The following is a 21,377-nucleotide window of genomic DNA, read 5'->3' on the forward strand; positions in this document are numbered from 1 at the left end:
AACTGGTTGCAGGGTGCAATTCTAGATATCTGGAACTGGTTGCAGGGTGCAATTCTAGATATCTGGAACTGGTTGCAGGGTGCAATTCTAGATATCTGGAACTGGTTGCAGGGTGCAATTCTAGATATCTAGAACTGGTTGTAGGGTGCAATTCTAGATATCTGGAACTGGTTGCAGGGTGCAATTCTAGATATCTAGAACTGGTTGTAGGGTGCAATTCTAGATATCTGGAACTGGTTGCAGGGTGCAATTCTAGATATCTAGAACTGACCACAGGGTGCAATTCTAGATATCTGAAACTGGTTGCAGGGTGCAATTCTAGAACTGCATGGTTACAGGTTTCAATTCTAGATATCTAGAACTGGTTACAGGGTGCAATTCTAGATATCTAGAACTGGTTGCAGGGTGCAATTCTAGATATCTAGAACTGGTTGCAGGGTGCAATTCTAGATATCTTGAACTGGTTGCAGGGTGCAATTCTAGAACTGCATGGTTGCAGGGTGCAATTCTAGATATCTAGAACTGGTTACAGGGTTCAATTCTAGATATCTTGAACTGGTTGCAGGGTGCAATTAATATTCTAGATTTCTGGAACTGGTTGCAGGGTGCAATTCTAGATATCTTGAACTGGTTGTAGGGTGCAATTAATATTCTAGATTTCTGGAACTGGTTGCAGGGTGGTTTCATGGTTTCATCCATGGTTTCCTTTGCATATTAAAGATTTACAGAACCATACTATTCCAAAAGACGCAGGTTTGTCTCACGATTGGTCAGTGACGTCACACATATGCACATTTTCACAGCTCTACCCGGTACGTTAAAACGTTTCAGCTCCTACAAATTTGCACCAAAGTTTCCAAAATGTCATAATGTAACACATTGAGGTACCTATTTAGAGCCCCTAGCATGGATTAGGTTAACTGTTCAAGTACAGACGATTTTTGAACAGGAAAATATCTTCTGTGTCATTTTGTGAAATTTTGAAGGGTTTTACGGTGATATCTCATAAACGGTCCTGAATGTTTAGAAACGCATGCTTATCTATATTCTCATGTATAACGTCAATAATCCTACCAAAAGTCAGCTAAATTGGTTTAAAATTGAGAGAGTTGAAAGATTTTGAGCATTTTCAAAATATCAGGAGTCAAAAATCCATAGAAAACTACACAACGGTAAGATTTTGCACTTGCAAACGTGCGCGTTTGTAAGGTTGCTGGCGATAGCAACCAATGTGCTCTTTGAATCCTTCGGTAACACGCCCTAATGTCACCATTTTGATGTTGGAGACATTTCCACTGGGATTTAGATTCATGCTCTGTCAGTAAAACAATAGAATCTATTGCTATAAGCATGCTCAATGGAATTTGATTCAGTTGATTTCATAGTGAAAGCGGCAAAATTATATCAGTGAATAATTTTCACTTTCCCAGAAGTAAATGTTTGGTGTTACCAGAAAACACTTATCATTCAAGTATACACCGTTGAAAATTATCAACCTGTAGGTTCAAATGATACTCTTCAATACTGGCATTTTCAGATTTCAAAAAGTTATGTAGGATGTTGTTTGATTGATTGATATAAAATTAAAAGTCAAATTATTGGAAACTTGCAGTTATTTACTCCAACAATTATAGGTGACTGATTGTCATTTCAAAAGTTTTGCCATGCCAAATTTCAACAGGTGTAGACTAAAACATTGACCTATCACAAGACACTGGTTGACTCACATAGAGTAAACCAGTTACTTCAGCAACTGTCGAATTATATATATTATCCTAATTAATCAAAAAACACAAAGTCAAGACACTTTACCTTTCTCTCTTTGTTTCTTTAGTTCAGATTGTTCCAATTTATGCTCCAATTCTTCAACTTTATCCTCAAGTTCATTGATCAGTTTCTTCTTCTCTTCAAGTTCAGACTGTAGTGTCTTCTGCTTTGCACTGTTCTCAATCCGTTGACTGACCAAAGAGTTATCACTACTCTCTAACTTCTGTGTCAGTTCCTTACATCTCTCTTCCAACGTAGCCTTCTCTTCATTTGCCTCCTTCAGTTGAGATTCTAGAGTTGTCCTTTCCATCTCAAATTTAGATTGGATATCTTCCAGGGCTGACAGCAACAAAAATGTACAGATTTATACCAACATAAATGTTAAACATTTCACGTCATCAGTATTTCATTTGATTGCATAGAAATTCAGGGACTTATTTATACTACGGGTATTTCATTGATTGCAACAGTACTGTGGATGTCCAGGGCAAGTGGGAGTCACCGGAGTGTAGTGAAAGATCACAATTGCATTGTGGGATACATGTGAGGATAAAGATGCCAATAACGATACACTCCTCAGTAGACAATTATAAAAACACTGATTGGAATGTAAATGTCATGTAATTTTGCATTTGAATATCTGGTGTTCTCTGACAGATATACACAAACCTAAATGTCAGTTACTTACACTGTCCTTGAATTGAAAAAATTACATTAAGGCTGATCAATTTATCTACAATTTGATCTCAAAGTGAAAAAAAGGGCATGCATATGAAACTAACTTCATGCAAGTGTTTTTTTTTTCTAGTCCTAATGTTAACTGTGCTACTGCACACACACACACACACACACACACACACACACACACACACATATGTAGTAACTGTAGATGTCTAGTGTGAAAGGCAGTGTGGCGAACAATCACAATGGCATTGTGGGATATACTCCTCAGCAGATAATAATTAACACTAATCAGGATGTAAATTTATTGATTTGCATCTGAATATCAGGTGCTGTCCATGAGAAATAAACAACTTAATTTTCAGTTACTTACATTTCCTTGTTCAGTCTGAGAACCACTGTCAACTTTTCCTGTGACTACAATCATGTCAGATGTCTGGTCAGTGACTGTGTCTTCATCCTGAAATTGTAAATATCAAAGTACAACAGCTAGGATATGTATGATTGAAGTCTCATTGGTTTAATGGCATCATATGCCATTCTGTATGACATGTGCAAGGACACAAGCACAATAACGGAAAGACAGCAAAAGGTAGCTGACCTCAGGGTTGATGGGGCAAGATGCGGTATATATTATTATATATATATATATATATATATATATATATATATATATATATATATATATATATATATATATATATATATATAGTAAGCTCATAGGGGATCTGTTGCCCTTGTTTTTTCTATAAGTGAGGCCTCCAAAACTGTTCTAGCCAACAGAAGTTCTAGCCAACAGAAGTTCTAGCCAACAGAAGTTCTAGCCAACAGAAGCTGTTGTGACAATTTGGCTGATGTTGTAGGCTACAGTTGACAAGACATTTCCTCATTACCTCCCCACTCCCTCAATTCTACACATATTCTTAATTAAAATCTTGTTGACAGGGTTTCGTAAGTTCTGAAAATCAGTGAATTTACATGTCTATATCAGGTCTGCTTTATAACAAAGGCTATAATCATTCACGGCCTGTTTGCTTTTCAGTAAATGACTAACATTAATGTGTACCAGTATCTCTTCAGCATCCGTTGCTTCATTGAAATCATCATAGAGTTTGACTGGTTCCAGTCCACCACCATCTCCTGAATGACAAGTTATAGAAATTATGGTGACACCTTCAAAAGCTAACTAGCTATTGTAAAATTACCAATGTTGATAGGTATGTAATTGTTCTTTTATCCTCTTTCTCCCAACTGGTATTTATTTCTACAGTTTGTCTATGGAGCCTTGTAGAAAGAGGATTAAAATTAGAATGAAACTCAGACACTTGGCGGGAAGTGTACACAACATTATCAAATAGTGTGATCTTTAGGATTTAGAATGAAAGTGAGAGTATGGAAACACATTGAATTGTATGAAGAAGGTGATTGTATTGTATGTCTGACAGGAGCATGTAGATATGTGTAAGATTTAGAGTGCCCTGGTAGGCAGATTGACTACTGGTAGATATACCTGGTATTACATCTTTAGTGCAAATAATTAATGAATCGTTAAGTTGCCTTATAACCAAAAAGAAATGTTGAAGAAATGCAAAGTACAGTGCAGCGGCTCAAACAACAGAACACTAAAACAAAAAATATTTGCCGTGGTGGTGGTAGCTCTAAAAAAATCAAAAACCAAAAAGAACAAAACAAATGCACAACAAGAAAAATTGTGAAAGTTGTAGCAGCTCACACATTGACCTGTATCTGACTTTTGTCATATACTTTATAAAAATATGGGACAATATCTGAATTTTATAGTCATAAACTCCTGAAACATCAACTGTGCAGTTAAGTCAGATAACTTAAATCAATTATGATTGACATCAAACTAGTTTAATAAAGAAATTTCAAACTTACTGTTTATGAAGAACAATTCCAGTTCATCAAATCTGGCTTGGTCATATGTTGCTTTCAACTTGAGTTGTAATCCAACTTTGTCAGCCTCCTCTCTCATCTTATCAGTTATCAATAGTGGTTCAAATGAGTCAGGAAAACTACCAGATAGACATGTTTGTTTCAATCTGTACAGATTATACAGAGTAGGTAGGTCAAGTGAGATTGCCAAGGAATCTTGTTTCATACTGGTCACTGTTACTTCACCAAAGCTATTCCTGCAGTTTTGATCTACTCTTTGGAGAGAAGTGTTATTTGCTATAGCCTCACTTTCTGTTTTGTCAAGCTGAGTTTGGATCTTCTCCCATGCTGCTTTCAATTGCTCCTTTTTCTCCCTGACACTCCTTGTTTGGTCTTGTCCGTCAAGATCTCTCATTTGTTGCTGGTAGGATTCTTCAGTAAGTCCAACGTGAACTGTGAAAGCATTTGAATCTGGTGTACAGAAACCAGATGGAAATACTTTATTTTGTATAAATTACCTCTCCACTACAATCATACATGCAGTCGGGCTTTTGGATCTCTCATTCCGTAACACCTTTGACTCGGTAGAGTTGACTTTTCAGATCCTCAGATTCAGATCCTCAGATCCTCAGATCCCTTCAGATCTCAGATCTCAGATCCTATAACTTCAGACGCAGATTCGAATTTACAAGCCTTTTACAATACCTGTATGATTACAATATTTAAAATAATAATTTGAATATGTGTACAAGGCAGGTATGAAAATAGATGTCTACATAAACATTTTCGCTCAGCAAGTTTCAACGAACACGGGTCTACAATTACAGATTAGCTAACTTGCTTCTTCCGACCCCTTAATTCCTGATCTAGCCCGGGGTCACTGGCCTCCAACATTGATTAGTTATATTCCCTCGCCATCAATATTACAAACGATGGTAAAATATGGACAGTAGATAGCCGGCATTTACATGATCGTCGCGGTCTTGATCGTTCGATCGCTCGTGTGTTTATCTCTATGTATTGACTATAGAGGGGGTATATCGGCACTGACCCCCAGTCTGCACTGACCCCTGGCATTTGAACGTTGACTCGACTGATTGCCTACACACGTGATCACATAACATGTGGAATCATTGCGCACCCTGTCTTCGACTGATGACGTTCTGATTCTGAGATTGAAGTTTTTAAGTTCAAGATTCAAGATAGAAATAAAATAATTTCTAAAGCCTTTTAAAATCTAAATTATATTTTATTTATCAGTATATTACATCAAACTTTGAAAGTTGTGAAATTTTAATTCCGAATCTGTGTCTGAAGTTATAGGATCTGAAATCTGAGATCTGAGGATCTGAATCTGAGGATCTGAATGTGAGGATCTGAAAAGTCAACTCTACCCCTTTGACTGATCAGTACCGTCAAACTTGAGAGTATGCTATAATTTGCGAAAACCCCATCGTCGGACAGTGCAAGACGTACTCAGGGTATTTGCATGAGGGCAATTGTGGTGTATTCTGCTATTCCACTATAAGCTATTGTTACGTGCAGAGAAAACGAACAAAAGGGTGAACTCAGCAGTTAACGTTTAAACAAAATTTATTACGAAAATAAAACTAATTGCTAAGTCAGGGATAGAGTACAAGCTTTAAAAGTGTACAGACTACTTATCTCAGCTGGGACGGCAAAGCTCCAGTCTCAGAGTTGTAACAGTCAGTTGGATGAATGAACAGTCCTTGCAGGCTTGAAGATGCATAAAGTCCACAGTATAAATCCAGCGTTGGCAGTGAAGGTCTTGAAAAGTCTTGAGAATGACTACTGCTGGAGTTTAGTAACACACAAGAGACACGATCCCAAAAATCTGACTGGAAGCTAGCTGAGCGCGTCCCTTTATAAAGGCATATAAGAACAATCTAGAACTTTTATTGACATGCTAATTACTGTTCTAAAATTATCTCTCTTACACAACTAATCAACTTTCCAGAACATTCCAAACATGACTAATTGAATTCAAGGTTGTGAGGTCATCAGGGCAGTGACCTTGAGAATGTTCTAGACTAATTGAACTCAGGTCATGATGAGTGTGGGGGAAATGACCTACATAACACACCCCCTCTTCAAAAAAGAAATTTTTCAAAGAAAAATCTTTCTTTTACAAATGTAATCTTGAAAAGGATTTAAGTACTCAAATTTTGTTTTACTCTAAAGTAAAATTTCTTGAAAGTGAACAACAATAAACTCTAAATACGAGAGAGACAGTCTGCAATTAAATTGTCTCTGCCTTGATATGTCTAATGTCAAGATTAAACTCCTGTAACATTAAACTCCATCTAAGCAATCTCTGATTTTTGCCTTTAAATTTCTGTAGAAATACAAGAGGGTTGTGATCAATATAAACCACTATTGGCTGATTTGAAGAAGTAACATAAACTTCAAAATGCTGTAAAGCTAATATCAAAGATAAACACTCTTTTTCAATTGTAGAGTAGTTTCTCTGGGATTTGTTAATTTGCGTGAAAAATAGCAAACAGGATGATCTATACCATGACTATCCTCTTGCATAAAACAGCACCAGCAGCCGTATCACTAGCATCCACAGCTAATTTGAATGGCAAAGTGAAATCTGGTGCAGACAACACTGGAGCACTTTGCAGTATGGCTTTAAGTGTATCAAATGCCTGTTGGCATTGCTCTGACCAAACAACTTTACTTTCTTCTTAAGTAAGTTAGTCAAAGGCTCAGTAATTGTGGAGAAATTTGGACAGAATTTTCTGTAGTATCCAGCCATACCGAGAAAGCGCATCAGTTGTCGTTTGCAGTTTGGTATTGGAAAACTTGAAATGGCACTGATTTTGGCATCAACAGGTTTTACCTCACCCTGTCCTACAGTATGTCCGAGGAAAGTCACCCTCGCCCAGCAAACTCAGATTTGGCAAGGTTGACAGTCAACATTGCTTTGCTCAGTCTCTCAAAGAACTTCCGCATGAGCTTGATGTGTTCCTCCCAGGTGTCACTATACAGGACGACGTCGTCAACGTAAGCTGCACATCCGTCTAGCCCGGATATGACGTCGTTGATCATCCGTTGGAACGTTGCCGGAGATCTTCATTCCGAATGGCATCACCTTGTACTGGAACAATCCGTCTGGTGTAACAAAGGCGGATATTTCACGAGCACGATCCGTCAGAGGGACTTGCCAAAATCCCTTCAGTAGGTCAAATTTCGTCACATACTTGGCTTTTCCCACTCGGTCGATGCAGTCATCAATCCTCGGGATTGGGAAAGTGTCTGTCTTTGTTAAAGTGTTGACCTTCCTAAAGTCCGTGCACATACGATAACTGTGATCTGATTTGGGAACAAGTATGCACGGCGAACTCCAGTTACTTTTACTGGGTTCAATAAAGTCATTGTCCAGCAGGTATTTGACTTCTTCCTGGAGATATTTCGCTTTTGTTGGATTCAGTCTGTATGGATGTTGTTTTACAGGCTTACTGTCCCCAACATCAACGTCGTGATAGATGACGTTTGTCCTCGTTGGAACATCTTGGAACAGGTGTTTATATTCATGGAGCAGTTCTTTCACCTGTTGTTGTTGTTCTGGCTGGAGGTGTGCCAACTTTGTAGACTCCAGCTTCTCCAGGATTTCTGAGTTCTGAAGCTTGACCGAGCCCAGCTTTGAGTTTAGAGTATTATCACTCAAGTCAGTTTCAGTATCACTATCTTCATAATGGTTTGAACTGACTGCACTGACAGGCTGAGTTATAGTAGGATTATCCCTATCCAAATATGGCTTAAGCATATTTATGTGACATAGCTGTTTTTGTTTTCGCCTGTCAGGTGTTATTATGATGTAATTTAAATCACTCAATTTCTTATCAATTAGGTATGGCCCAAAGTAACGAGCATGGAGTGGTTTGCCCAGGATGGAAGTAGAACAAGAAACCTTTTGACCTGGTTCAAACTTCCGTTTTGAGGTGCTTTTATCATATCTGGTTTTCATTGACTGCTGAGATGACTTAAGATTTTCTCTGGCTAATTCACATGCTTTAGAGAGTTTCGTACGAAAATCTGACACATATTGCAAAATATTCAGACAATCATCATCGTCTGATAGGAATTTCTCTTTAACGAGCTTAAGTGGGCCACGGACTGTATGTCCAAATACAAGCTCAAATGGGCTAAAACCAAGAGACTCTTGAATTGACTCTCTAACAGCAAAGAGCAGAAAATGAATTCCTTCATCCCACTGCTTCTCTGTGTCAAAACAGTAGGTCCTAATCAGTTTTTCAAAGTTTGATGAAATCGCTCAAGAGCACCCTGACTTTCTGGATGATAGGCGGATGACCTATACTGTTTAATGCCTAGCTGATCCATTACTTGTTGAAAAATACCAGACATAAAGTTGGAGCCTTGATCGGACTGGACACATTTAGGGAGGCCAAATAAAGTAAAAAATTTGACTAAAGCTTTCACTATAGTCTTTGTCTTTATATTTGTCAGTGGTATGTCTTTTGGGAACTGAGTTGATGTACACATTATTGTCAACATGTACTCATTTCCTGATCTTGTTTTTGGTAGGGGCCCAACACAGTCTATTAGAATCCTACTAAATGGTTCTTGAAATGCAGGAATTGGCTGTAAAGGGGCCTTTGGAATGTCTGATTCGGCTTTCATATCATTAGACATGTATGACAAGTTTTACAGAAATGTGTTACATCCTGCCTGAGATTAGGCCAATAAAAGTGACTGAGAATTTTATGATAAGTTTTCCTTACTCCCAAATGACCAGCCCAGGGCGTTTCATGGGCCAGGCGCAATATTTCAGCACGATAGGGCTTTGGAACCACAATTTGATGTTTTATAGCCCAATCGTCATCAACCAAAACATCTGGAGGTCTCCATTTACGCATGAGAATACCAGATTTTGTATAATAGGAAACAGAGCTATCTGAAGTTTTACCTTCATCATCTACCCTGTCAAACAAAGACAAAATATCTGGGTCTTTGTGTTGTTCTGCAATGAGATTTGATCTAGAAAATGTCTGACTTTGGTCAGCAGAAGTTTTACTGGAAGTTTCAAATCCACGAGGGATAACGGAATGCTCCGTGTCAAACACCTGACTGAGAAAGGTGTCATTTAAGTCAACATCTGTGACATTATTTTTGAGAGTATTTTGATTCTCGGAAGTTTTCTTTGACATGGCTCGAGTAATGGCACATGAAGGAAATAAATCTGGTATCTCTTGTTCAATTGGCTCTGGATCCTGATCTAAACTAGGATTATCAGTCACAAGTGGATTAGTAATGACCTTGTCCCCAGCAAGGTCGTTTCCAAGAAGAAGGTGAATCCCTTCAAAAGGCAAAAAAGGCCTAATACCTAAAGCCACAGGTCCAGAAACAAAGTCCGAAGACAAATAGACATTATGGAGAGGAACAGGAATGTAGTCATTACAATCTACCCCCTTAATAAGAACTTTAGAACCTGAAAATGACTTTTCAGAAAACGGCAGGGTATCTGCCAACAAAAGAGACTGGGAAGCCCCGGTATCTCTTAAAATTTTGACAGGGGTAGCGGAAGAGAAATCACTAGAAAGTGATATAAAACCATATGAATAAATGGTTCGAAAATACCCATAATGCTATCTTGAGAAGAATTGACCTTGACCTCATTAATTGGGGATAAGAGGGATTTAACCTCAGAAAATGTGTTGCACACATTATTAGACTCTAATTGAGTTGATGAAGAATAAAGCCGGTGGGCTTAGATCCACTTTGACCACTTTGACCTTCACGTTTTCTTTTCAATTTGAAACAATCCGACATTAAATGGCCGTCTTTCTTGCAATAATTACAAGAAAGTGTACCAAACTGTTTGTCAGAAGGAGATTGAGACTTGGGATCTGATGATGTGGGAGTGTTACTTGAACTCTGTGAACTGTTGTCATTTGATTTTCTACTCTCCTTTGAAAAATTCTTGGATGAAAGGAGGAGTTAAATTTACCTGCATTGTTTCTGTATGAAAAGGACTGGGATGGTTTGCTGAGAAAGGAAGATTTGTGGGTCATGAATAATCATCGGCCAAACGTGCAGCAACCTCTAATGTATCTGCCTTTTGTTCATTGATAAACATCTTGATGTCACTCCGGATGCACCTTTTAAATTCCTCAATCAAAACAAGCTGTCGTAATTTGTCATAATTCTGACTGACCTTTTCAGAAGAACACCAACGATCAAACAGTTGTTCTTTTGTTCGAGCAAATTCAACATAAGTTTGATCTTTCACCTTCTCACAATCCCTAAATTTCTGACGGTAAGCTTCAGGCACCAACTCGTAGCCCTTGAGAATTAATTCCTTCACAGAATCATAATTTGAAGCCTGCTCTACTGACAACTGAATGTAAATTTCTCTGGCTTTACCCACCAAAGCACTCTGCAAAAGCATAGACCAGGACTCCTTAGGCCAATCCAGACTCTGAGCAATTTTCTCAAAATGAAGGAAATATTTATCAACATCCTTTTCTTGGAAAGGGGGAACTAACCTGAAATGCTTAGTGATGTCAAAATTGTCTGAAGGGAAGAATTTTCCTGACTTTCTAAGCTCTAAACGTCTCATTTCTAACTGCAGTCGGTGTTCTGCTAATTCTCTTTCCTTTTCTTTTTCCTCTCTTTCTTTCTCCCTTTGTCTTTCTTCCATTTGCAATTCTTTTTCTTTCATTTCCAATTCCCTCTCTTTCTGTCTTTCTTCCATTTCTAATCTTTCCTGCCTATCTTTCTCTCTCTGTCTTTCTTCCATTTGTAATTCTTTCTCTCTCATTTGTAATTCTAGTTTCTTGATCTCCAAATTTGTCTGCATTTCTAATTCTAATTTTCTGAGTTCAGAGGTAGACTCGGGCTCATAATCTTTTAAGGCAGACTCCTCAAAATGGCCTGATTTAACTAAATGTTTTGCAATCTTGAACTGTATTTCTCGCTTGCGCATAGATCGTTTAACTTCTACCTTAAGGAAATTGGCCAGTGTTATGAGGTCGTCTTTTCTGAGGGAATCAAATGTGTCCTGATCAAGGTCATCCATTTCCTCTGGTTTAAATTCCGCCATGATTAAATTTCGCTGAGTTCACAGTATATAGTAGTTTTGAAAAGCTGTCAAAATGTTGTCAAACGGCTCAAAATATTCGTATCCCGGACGAGCCCCCAATTTTGTTACGTGCAGAGAAAACGAACAAAAGGGTGAACTCAGCAGTTAACGTTTAAACAAAATTTATTACGAAAATAAAACTAATTGCTAAGTCAGGGATAGAGTACAAGCTTTAAAAGTGTACAGACTACTTATCTCAGCTGGGACGGCAAAGCTCCAGTCTCAGAGTTGTAACAGTCAGTTGGATGAATGAACAGTCCTTGCAGGCTTGAAGATGCATAAAGTCCACAGTATAAATCCAGCGTTGGCAGTGAAGGTCTTGAAAAGTCTTGAGAATGACTACTGCTGGAGTTTAGTAACACACAAGAGACACGATCCCAAAAATCTGACTGGAAGCTGAGCGCGTCCCTTTTATAAAGGCATATAAGAACAATCTAGAACTTTTATTGACATGCTAATTACTGTTCTAAAATTATCTCCCTTACACAACTAATCAACTTTCCAGAACATTCCAAACATGACTAATTGAATTCAAGGTTGTGAGGTCATTAAGGGCAGTGACCTTGAGAATGTTCTAGACTAATTGAACTCAGGTCATGATGAGTGTGGGGGAAATGACCTACATAACCTATAGACACTCATGGGATTGCAGAATTTAATACACCTCAAGCCTGGTTACATTTATGAAAACAGTATCTCTCATGCCTTTGGCAACAACATTGTCATGCTCTCGAGAACAGAGCAAGTAGCAACTCATTTATAATTTACCGGGTCTGGGCTAAATTCTTTACAAACATGGTAGATGTATTGCAAAGAAATACAGTTGAACAATTAATTATTATTTCATGAACGAGCTAGAACTTGAGCTGAAGCCTGTTAGAGCTAGCATGATTGTGAGGGCAAGAAATATGGGATGACACTGCTCTCTAAATAAATAAATAAAAGAAAAGTTTCAGAAATGTGATATTCTCTCTTTTAGAAAAATATACAGTAACCTTTGTCATATCCATCATAAATATGAGATAACTCTGTGATCTAAATGTACAAAAACTTTCAGAAATATTATTTTGTCTCTTTTTAAAAAAAAAATACTGTAGCTAATTAGATATTATTCCCTAATATTTTTCTTCGTTCAGCGAAGGAAAATACGAGTGACGTAATGACCGTGTCACCACGAGTCGAAGACGAGTGGTGACACGGTCATTACGTCACGAGTATTTTCCGAGCTGAACGAAGAAAAATATTAGGGAATAATATACTTATCACATGCACAAGCCAAGAATTCGTTATTTTTTTGCAAAATAAAATAAGTTTTCCATGACGATTTCGCGTTTAAACTTTTGAACTACTTTAGGAATAAATATCAGTACGCCGTGCACAAGTTGTCAATCATTTCCAGTCGTCCGTCGTGTGCGTTAGCGCTCACGTTCGTTCGCGTGTGGAGCAAATGACAGCTCTCGGTCTACACGTAGGCTACCTTCCGCAAAGTTATACTCTATTTCAAAGATAGCATAGTCCTAGAAATTTATCACAGACGAAGATACGCTATTTTTCGGGAACAAATATCGACTGAATCTCGACGGCGTGAACACTGTAAACGTCGCGCCTGACCCTGTTTGCAATGCGTACGGAACCCACGACCAGCTTCGAGTTCGTTGTTTCCGCAAATTATTCACGTAATTCCTTCGGAATATACAGGCGATACACTCTTGTGTTTACATTGTTCAGATTAGTTATGTCGTAGTCTGTGAAAATATCGACTTTTGATCGTGGGAGAAACATCGGCCGCCATGTTGTTTGTTTACATATTTACGAGCACACCCGAAGATCGACCAAAAAAAAGGTCCGACGCACCAAAATTGATGACATAGACGCGGGTTGTCGTGACGTAGAACGACCAGAGAATAAATCCCGTATTTTTTGTTCGGAGACGACAAACTTGGCTTGTGCATGTGATAAGCTTTGTTGTAGCTATCTTTGAAATCTTCCTGCCGAAAGATGGTTCTCTCATGCAGTGGTACAGCTTGCAGATGACCATTTTCAGTTTGCTTACAATATACTATACAAACAAAAGAAGTTGAGGTTACAAATGGTCATTAACATAAGGTTAAGACACAATGTTTGTAGTATTTGCACTGCAGTGCAATTTCAATTGTGTGTGCCCATTCCTGTGCAAGTATTAAATGGCAAGTAATGTAATTAAGTAATTAAATCATATGTACCACAGTTGCACCTGGAGTGCATGTTAACCATCAGTATTGTACAACAGAGCAAATTCTAAAATCATCATGAAATAATCCTAGTAAATCAGCATGCATAAATGTGACAATTTTTAAACTACTAGTAGTTTATAAATAAATCAAAAATTGACGTCTGCAAGCTGTTTGCAAGAGAAACGACTTTCCAGAGTGGAGACTTCAAAGACAATGGCTATGCACTTTTCTTTCCCACCATGATAACAGCAAAAGTGTTCTGTAATCATGATATTTGCACTGTGGCTTGCAGTATATTCTGCTGTCCCTGCATATGTTAGATTATCATGCCAGGATGGCTGCAGAATACACTGCAAGCCCTTTTGCAAAGACATTTTGCAGCACAGCAAAATATTCAATCACAGCATTATGTAAACAGTGATGAAAAATCTTAATAATATCTTACATGTGTTGTCTTTTCCTATTGTAGAATCTAAGGGTGGTTGTTTGCTTGCATTGGTGCTGATTTTTTCTGTCCTTTGTGTTTGTTGTTTGGTCTGTTTGGTTTTTATATGACCATTTTCATTTATTTCAGTCTGTTCATGTTTGGATTGTTTGCATTGTCCACTTCTAATTTTTTCTCCCCTTGCCATCTTAGGATTTTTTGTTTTGTCTGACATCCCATGGTGCACTGCTGTAGTCTCTGTAATCTCCATGTTTTCTGTGAGTGATATCCCAGGGTGCACTGCTGTTGTTTCTTTTGTCTCCCTGTCTTGTGTGATTGACATCTCAGGCTGCACTGCTGTACCTTCTGTAGTCCCTGTAATCTCCATATCTTTTGTGACTGACATCCCAGAATTCATAGCTGTAGTCTCTGTAATCCCTACATCTTCTGTGACTGACATCCCAGAATTCATAGCTGTAGTCTCTGTAATCTCCACATCTTCTGTGACTGACATCCCAGAATTCATAGCTGTAGTCTCTGTAATCCCTACATCTTCTGTGACTGCAGACATCCCAGAATTCATAGCTTTAGTCTCTGTAATCCCTACATCTTTTTTGACTGCAGACATCCCAGAATTCATAGCTGTAGTCTCTGTAATCTCCACAGCTGCGACTGACGTCCCAGAATCATAGCTGTAGTCTCTGTAATCCCTACATCTTTTTTGACTGCAGACATCCCAGAATTCATAGCTGTAGTCTCTGTAATCTGCACAGCTGCGACTGCTGTCCCAGAATTCATAGCTGTGGTCTCTGTAATCCCTACATCTTTTGTGACTGCAGACATCCCAGAATTCATAGCTGTAGTCTCTGTAATCTGCACAGCTGCGACTGCTGTCCCAGAATTCATAGCTGTAGTCTCTGTAATCCCTACATCTTTTGTGACTGACATTTCAGCTTGCATAGCAGTTTCTGTTCTTTTTTTGTCTTCAGTAACAGCAACAAGTGTGTCAGGTTGCATCACTGTGGAAAGAGGGTCTGTACGTTTTCTGTTGTCATAACATTTGCTTGTTTCATAGTCTTTTTCCCACTTACTCTATCTATCATGCCACAATTTACTGCAACATCTGAGGAATATAAAATTTGAAATGAACACTTCATTTTCAAATATTCATTTATCAGCAACTTTTAATAATATAGTCAATAATAGTTTTCAGATTCACTTCTTTACATTTTACCACTAATTCTACATTGTGATGAACACATTTTGAAGGCAACCAAATTATCTTCTTTGACATTCAGAGTGAAGATTTTATCATTATAATTTATTCATTTTTATCAGCTACAGTATTGATATTTTTTTCACTAAACTGTGGTTGTTGCCATGAACACCACTAATACAATTAATAGTTTTGTGTTATTTGTCATTGTATACTGTACTTCAGGCAAACAATATAAAGTATGACTACCTTGTTTGTCAGAATCTTGTGTTCTAGCTTCTCCCCCTGTGAATATAGAAACAAATTTTGCCAAGCTTTCTGTCACAGCTTTGCTTTCAGTCAAGTCTTCTTTGAGTCTCTTTGCTTTCTTGAAAGCATCACTATTATAGACCAGGTTTTTTGTGATCTTTGCTGCAACATTCTCTTGTGTACCTGCAACAATACAATAATCTTCATGTTCTACAAAGTGTCTTTTAATCATAGCAGCAATGTGTGAATCATCCTGGACTGTTGTTGGTAGACCAGCTGCCATTGCTTCCAAGCCTTCAAAACTGTAGTCAGTGTAGCATGGTGGAGGAAGACAGAGGTGAGATTGTTGGATTGACCGTAACAGTGCTGGTGCTGAAGATGCTGAGTAGAGTTTTGGCAAGACTTTACTACTTTGGATTTTTTCAGCCAGGGTTTTTTGTGTCTGCTTGCTATTCTTTGAAGAAACTCCACATATCTTCCATTCTGGGATCTTTTGACCAAACTCCTCACATTTGTTTGCTACAGTTCCAACAGCAGCTGCCATTGAAGTGCATCTTGTTAAGGCTTCAACTGAGTCCAGCTGTCCGTATGTCAGTAAATTATGTGCTTTCATATCTTCTACAATTACAGGTTGACTCTCAAAGTAAACTTGTCCAAGTTTTGGGAGAATCTCTTCATGAGGGATTTCTGAAAGCTGTCTTCCATTAATGTTTGCCCTGTAGGCATTTTGAAAGTACTTGTATGTTGTAGGACCAATGGAGAACAACATATCAGCTTTGCTGGCCATTTTCAACATATCCTCCTCCAATGTAGAATCTTCCTGATCATCACAATTTTCCAAGAGACAGTTTTCCTCTAAGCAAGCGTGGTTAATCAAGACCAGCTTTGCATTGGGGAACACTCTTGCTCTTATATCTGCAGCAGCCCATCCAGTCTTTGGAGCATAACCAACCACATACTTGATGTTTGGGAGTTTTCCTAGGTTTGGATAATAGATTTCATGCTTCAGTAACCAATCAACATTTGGTAAATTTTTTTTCTTGGTACCTTTCTTCTCTTCTTGAGCAGGAATCAAGGTAACACCACATTTCTTAGCATCTTTCTTCTGGTCTTCAGTAAGCTTTACATCAAGCACAGTGGAGAATGCTTTTAGTAGTTGTCTTGTTCTTCCCTTCCTTACACTGATATCATGGATTATAGCTCTGTGATATCCAGCCAGTGCACATGCATCTTTACTCCAGACGTCAAAAGTAAACAACACACCATTTGGTTCAGGAGGAGATAGTTGGTGGAACTGAGCTTGAGGGAAAAGACTTTCATGGATTGCAGCTGCTGCATTCTTTGTCTTGGGAGAAAAGCTGACAACATGTTTTACATTTTGTAAGTCCTTCAGTTGTTGGTAGTATGTGTTGTGGTTGAACAGCCAGTGTACTCCTGGTGGGTCTTCATCAGGATCAGCCCATTTACTTCTTGTAGCTGGGATCAAAGTAACTCCAACACTCTCTGCATCTTTCTTCTGGTCTTCACTGACTTCAACATCAAGGACAGTACAGTAGAGTTTAGAAACTTTATCAGACTTCAGTGTGTTTTCACAGAAATCTTTGACTGGTTTTCTAGTTGGTTGTGATGTCAAGTCACCTGATGCTGTATTCCATGATGTCAATACAAGCAGTGCTTCAGAGAGTGTGTTTGCCATTGTCACTGAAGATATGAAAATATAATGAGAGGTATAAGATAGGAAACATGTAAATACCGTTTTGTATTATAATTTTTGTGAAATAAGCAATGAATGTCATACATGTTATACAAATATAGAGGAGTGAAGTTTATTTCCAATCTTTAATTGATTCATATTAGAGCCACAATATGTTATTGTGTGCATTACTTAAAGATATTTGTCATCCTATATCTTTAGTTTGTTTATGTATCCCGGTTGTCACCACAGATAATAGACACAAGAACAGCATTTCATCCTGCTGTGAATTTTTGCAACTTTTACAGGAAGGATACATAATACACTAAACAATGGACAATGAAAATTGTTGTAACCCCGGTTACGAAGTTAAGTCAGGTGATTTGATCTTCCATCCCATCTGACAGTTAAGTAATCAGATGGAATTCCTTGATTGCCGTGATCTCCCACAATGCACTGCAAGCAGACAGATACTGCATGGAGTGGTGTGGTTGTGCGGGCAGAGACTCGGTCCAGGTCTATAAGGGAATTAGTTCTTCTTGCCAGTAACCAAGACGACGTGGTTGGTCTTTTTGCATGGCTTATGAACTTCTAGGTAGGTTTTCACATTTGTTGCAATGCTGGATTTGTAACGTGTTTTCATGATGTACTTTTTGAAGTTTGAGACCACACCCATTGTGAGGCAGATTGGAGAGGCCATGTGCTTTCCCAATTGGACTGTGAGCCATTCTGAATCTCAAGCTCCCACACTAATAGATTGATTTGTTCAGTAGTTTTGTACTCTTTGTTTTGATTCCTGAATACCAATAGTTCAACAGAAAATGAACTTGTTCGACTTGACATAGTGACTAGAATGGCATTGCCATGCCATGGATTAACCCTTTCACCACCGTGGTTTGTCCCAAATCCATTGTTTTCTACGGTAAAGCTGGACCTGTATACAGGGAACTGGGGGTGAAAGGGTTAAGATTCAGTTGATATCACGATCTACTGACTCAAAGAGCTTATGTATTAACTTGTAAGTGCTCTTCTCTTTTTGCATGGCTTATGAACTTCTAGTTTCCCGACATACCAACCCATTGACGGAAGCGTTTGGACTGCTAATGAGTTAATCCCAAAGGAGAACTGTCTGGAGGACGTTTTGTGTGAATCAGTTTCCCACCCGAACTGGAAGAGGTTACATCACGGAATTCGTAACCATAGCAACAGGATCGACGTGGACTCTGAACCCTGAACAATTCTGGAGAGTGTCTATTGAGTGAACACTGTAATTGATATGAACTTGGATAGGGGCGTGTCTAGAGTTTCTGTATGTTTAAACAGTATTGCCGGCTAATCATTGTAGACTTTTTATCATCATTAGTGTGTAGTGAAATAAACCTCAACATAAACTGCAACTCAAATTGTGCGATAATCATTCTTTTCCTTCGTTGTTGATTGGATAATATGAACTTGGGTCCAGGTTTAGTTGACTGACAGTTTAACTACCTGGGTAACAATTACATTGTTTTTTTTATAAATAAAGCACTTTTTGACTGAGTGAAAAAGAGTTCCATGTATGACAGCTTATGTTAATTAGACTTCATTATTGCTTGTGATATAGCTCTGAAGCCTTTTGTTATAAAAAACACAAATAAAACATTTTTAGTGAAATTCATAAAAATCAATTTTAAAATGAGCACACAAGACACAATAAAAAGATACTCCACAAGGTCATAAGGTTTATATTTCATTTTAAATTTAAGGAATGTTGGTTGTGCAGCTAAATGTTTAGGACTTTGGAGAATAAATAATATGTCAAAGATATGCCTGTAATGGATATCCAGAGCAGATTCAATTGAAAATAATAGCAATTACACTGTCACTGTGTCATATAATTTGTGTGAAAATCATTAACCTTCTAAATTCAAAATTTGCTGGTCCTCTGCAAGTCCTAAACATATTGCAGATAATTTCTTCACAATTTGCACATATGTGAAATAATTCGATCATCACTGGAGATGTACATAAAAAAAACTGTAGACACACTAACTGATATGAAAAATTTACTGGTTCATGTCTTTCTTATTACCTAGTTCTTTTGGTTGCTAAATTAAATTGTCAAAATTTTAGACATGGCAGGATTTCAAAATATCAAAATGAGCCAGCCTTGATGGAAGCAATTTTCTGTACATTCAAGCTTTTACCGTAACTGACATATACTGTATAATATTATCTTGACATAACAGAAAAAGCAGAAGTTGGTGATCAAATTAACCTGGTTACTTCCATTTCCTGTAGGAAACATCCACAATCACAATATTGATATAAAATATGTTTTGGTTAACCTAACGTAGTAAACGTAGAAAAGAGTCTTGAGCTGATTTTGCCATCAACTTGTAATGTATGCCTTTGGTAACACAGATAATTTTTTCAAAGAAAATTTCAAATACATGTAATAGTAATGATAAATTCAGTCACAACATTGGTTTACATTTTGAGTGTATAGAAAAATTCAACTATTAATATTAACTGAAAGTCAGAAAGTCCTTGAGAGATCTGTGACTATATAAGCTGCATTTTGATGAAAACACCAACATCATTACAATATGACACCCGATAGGGGAAATATAACATACCTTGGTTGATTTGGCTTGATGGATTCTATCAACAGAAGAAGTTACTGATACAGATCACTCCTACTGAAACTTGGAGTACCAGAATGTGAATAGAAAGTTCGAAGTATTCCTGAAATTGGTAAAATTTGACCTGAACGGTGTCAGGAAGGTTTTTGTGTTTGGTCAGCACACGTAGCTATGTTGTAATGTGATTTATAACAAAATGGCTGTGCTGCTAAATTGTTTATGGTTACTTTGTATCAGTAATGGGTCTAAAGTTCAGTTTAGGTCAACTTGTGTATGACATGGGGATTGTTTACCGACATATCCCTGGTAAATAATTGCTGATAGAAAGATTGACTAGATATGGAGTCAACCAGCACTACAGTGCGACTGTTCCATCTCAAGTTGTTTATCATTGTTGATATATAATCAGTAGATATCACACAAAAATGTCACACAGTGGGTAGGCAAAAGCACACTGGCATATCATTTGACTCACAACAGTGAGCAATTATGTACAAAGTCTGCGTTCTGATTCTGTATGTATACTTTAAAGTCCTTTAGTGAAAATAGCAATGCTTATCTGTGTTTCATGGTACGGTATCATTGATTTAGTGTCATGATCAATTATGTATACCAAAGCAGATAGCGACAACAATCAACTCAGGTGATTCTAGCTGTTAAAGACAATGCCTGGCAAACTTCCAATGGCTCAATCCAAATTTTGGCTAGGAGTGTAACATAGGGACAACTTGACATTTTCAATTGAAGTGGTTTATTCTTGCTTTTTATAACTTTTATAATGTTCTGATTCAACAAGAAATATGTTGCATTTGACTCATGTCTGATTGTTGATCAAAGGAATTAAAATATTACATTTAAAATTATATCATTTCTGTTTGAAAAAAAATAGGATAGTCTTCAACAGTGCCAAAGTGCACAGTTCTAGAACAGCATGCCAAATATAGATGCTAGAAACAAGTCAAATTTACAGATTTTAACAGAGGAATTACATTTACGGCCGTTCCTTTACAATTAAGTTTAACTACAGGCAATATCCTTTTATTTATAATTGTCAAAGTATTTTATATCAAACGAAGATACCGAAGTTCTAGGTTTATCAACAAAATTCTTTCGGACTACTAAGGCATGGCATTAATAATAAACCAGTTGAACTAGAAAGCAATTTTTGCTAATGGCACCAATGTGCAATGAAACAGCTTTTATCAAGAAATACCAACAGGAAAACATAGGGCCAAAGTCCCTGAAGCTACTATAGACATGCATACAAAATTAAGTATTTCCTGACTGTATGAAATTATCTCACTAAGGTCATCCTAGGGACTTGTAAACCAATTAATATTAAAGCTGTCTGACCAGCGGTTTTGAAAAAACAAGCGACCCAACAGTTGACAGAGCTCTGCTGTGTTATGTAGAGAATAACTTTTTGTGACACATGTATTGATGAAGAAGGTGGATATCTTTGATAGCTCATTTCAGGATGGCCTG

At 37.7% G+C, this 21,377-nt stretch overlaps 2 protein-coding genes and 1 long non-coding RNA gene across 6 annotated transcripts in view; 1 reads left to right on the forward strand and 2 right to left on the reverse strand.

Moving 5' to 3' along the window:
* LOC139123433 (uncharacterized) overlaps positions 1–14,668 on the reverse strand; it is a 28,621-nt gene extending 13,953 nt beyond the window's left edge. The window contains exons 1-5 of the mRNA XM_070689569.1: positions 14,132–14,668; positions 4,348–4,815; positions 3,515–3,588; positions 2,822–2,908; positions 1,813–2,106 (exon numbers count right to left, since the gene is read on the reverse strand). Of these exons, the coding sequence (XP_070545670.1) occupies positions 2,059–2,106; positions 2,822–2,908; positions 3,515–3,588; positions 4,348–4,815; positions 14,132–14,636 (1,182 nt within the window). The 5' untranslated portion in view covers positions 14,637–14,668 and the 3' untranslated portion in view covers positions 1,813–2,058. The remainder of the gene's footprint in view (positions 1–1,812; positions 2,107–2,821; positions 2,909–3,514; positions 3,589–4,347; positions 4,816–14,131) is intronic.
* Positions 1–21,377, forward strand: part of LOC139123437 (uncharacterized) — a 103,909-nt gene that overhangs the window by 12,994 nt on the left and 69,538 nt on the right. For 2 of the 4 annotated variants that reach the window (XR_011549661.1, XR_011549664.1), the window contains one exon: positions 18,328–18,665. The exons of the other annotated variants lie outside the window; for them this stretch is intronic. This is a non-coding gene — a long non-coding RNA (uncharacterized lncRNA). Of the gene's footprint in view, positions 1–18,327; positions 18,666–21,377 lie in introns of those variants that run through there. 4 annotated transcript variants of the gene reach the window in all.
* LOC139123432 (uncharacterized) lies at positions 15,092–20,105 on the reverse strand. Its single transcript, XM_070689568.1, has 3 exons — positions 19,887–20,105; positions 15,576–17,276; positions 15,092–15,233 (listed from the first exon to the last, which is right to left on the reverse strand). Exons 2-3 carry the CDS (start codon positions 17,269–17,271, stop codon positions 15,127–15,129), a joined length of 1,803 nt encoding a protein of 600 aa, XP_070545669.1. The 5' UTR covers positions 17,272–17,276; positions 19,887–20,105; the 3' UTR covers positions 15,092–15,126.

This window comes from Ptychodera flava (genome assembly GCF_041260155.1).
Source record: "Ptychodera flava strain L36383 chromosome 23 unlocalized genomic scaffold, AS_Pfla_20210202 Scaffold_23__1_contigs__length_28996876_pilon, whole genome shotgun sequence".
Classification (NCBI taxonomy): Eukaryota; Metazoa; Hemichordata; class Enteropneusta; family Ptychoderidae; genus Ptychodera; species Ptychodera flava.

Bases quoted from the DNA above. Each gene is read 5' to 3' on its own strand.
- LOC139123432 (XM_070689568.1), bottom strand. From the start codon at position 17,271: ATGGCAAACACACTCTCTGAAGCACTGCTTGTATTGACATCATGGAAT. The intron at 15,234-15,575 runs GTAGTCATACTT...TATATTCCTCAG, and splicing joins ACAAGATTCTGACAAACAAG to ATGTTGCAGTAAATTGTGGC.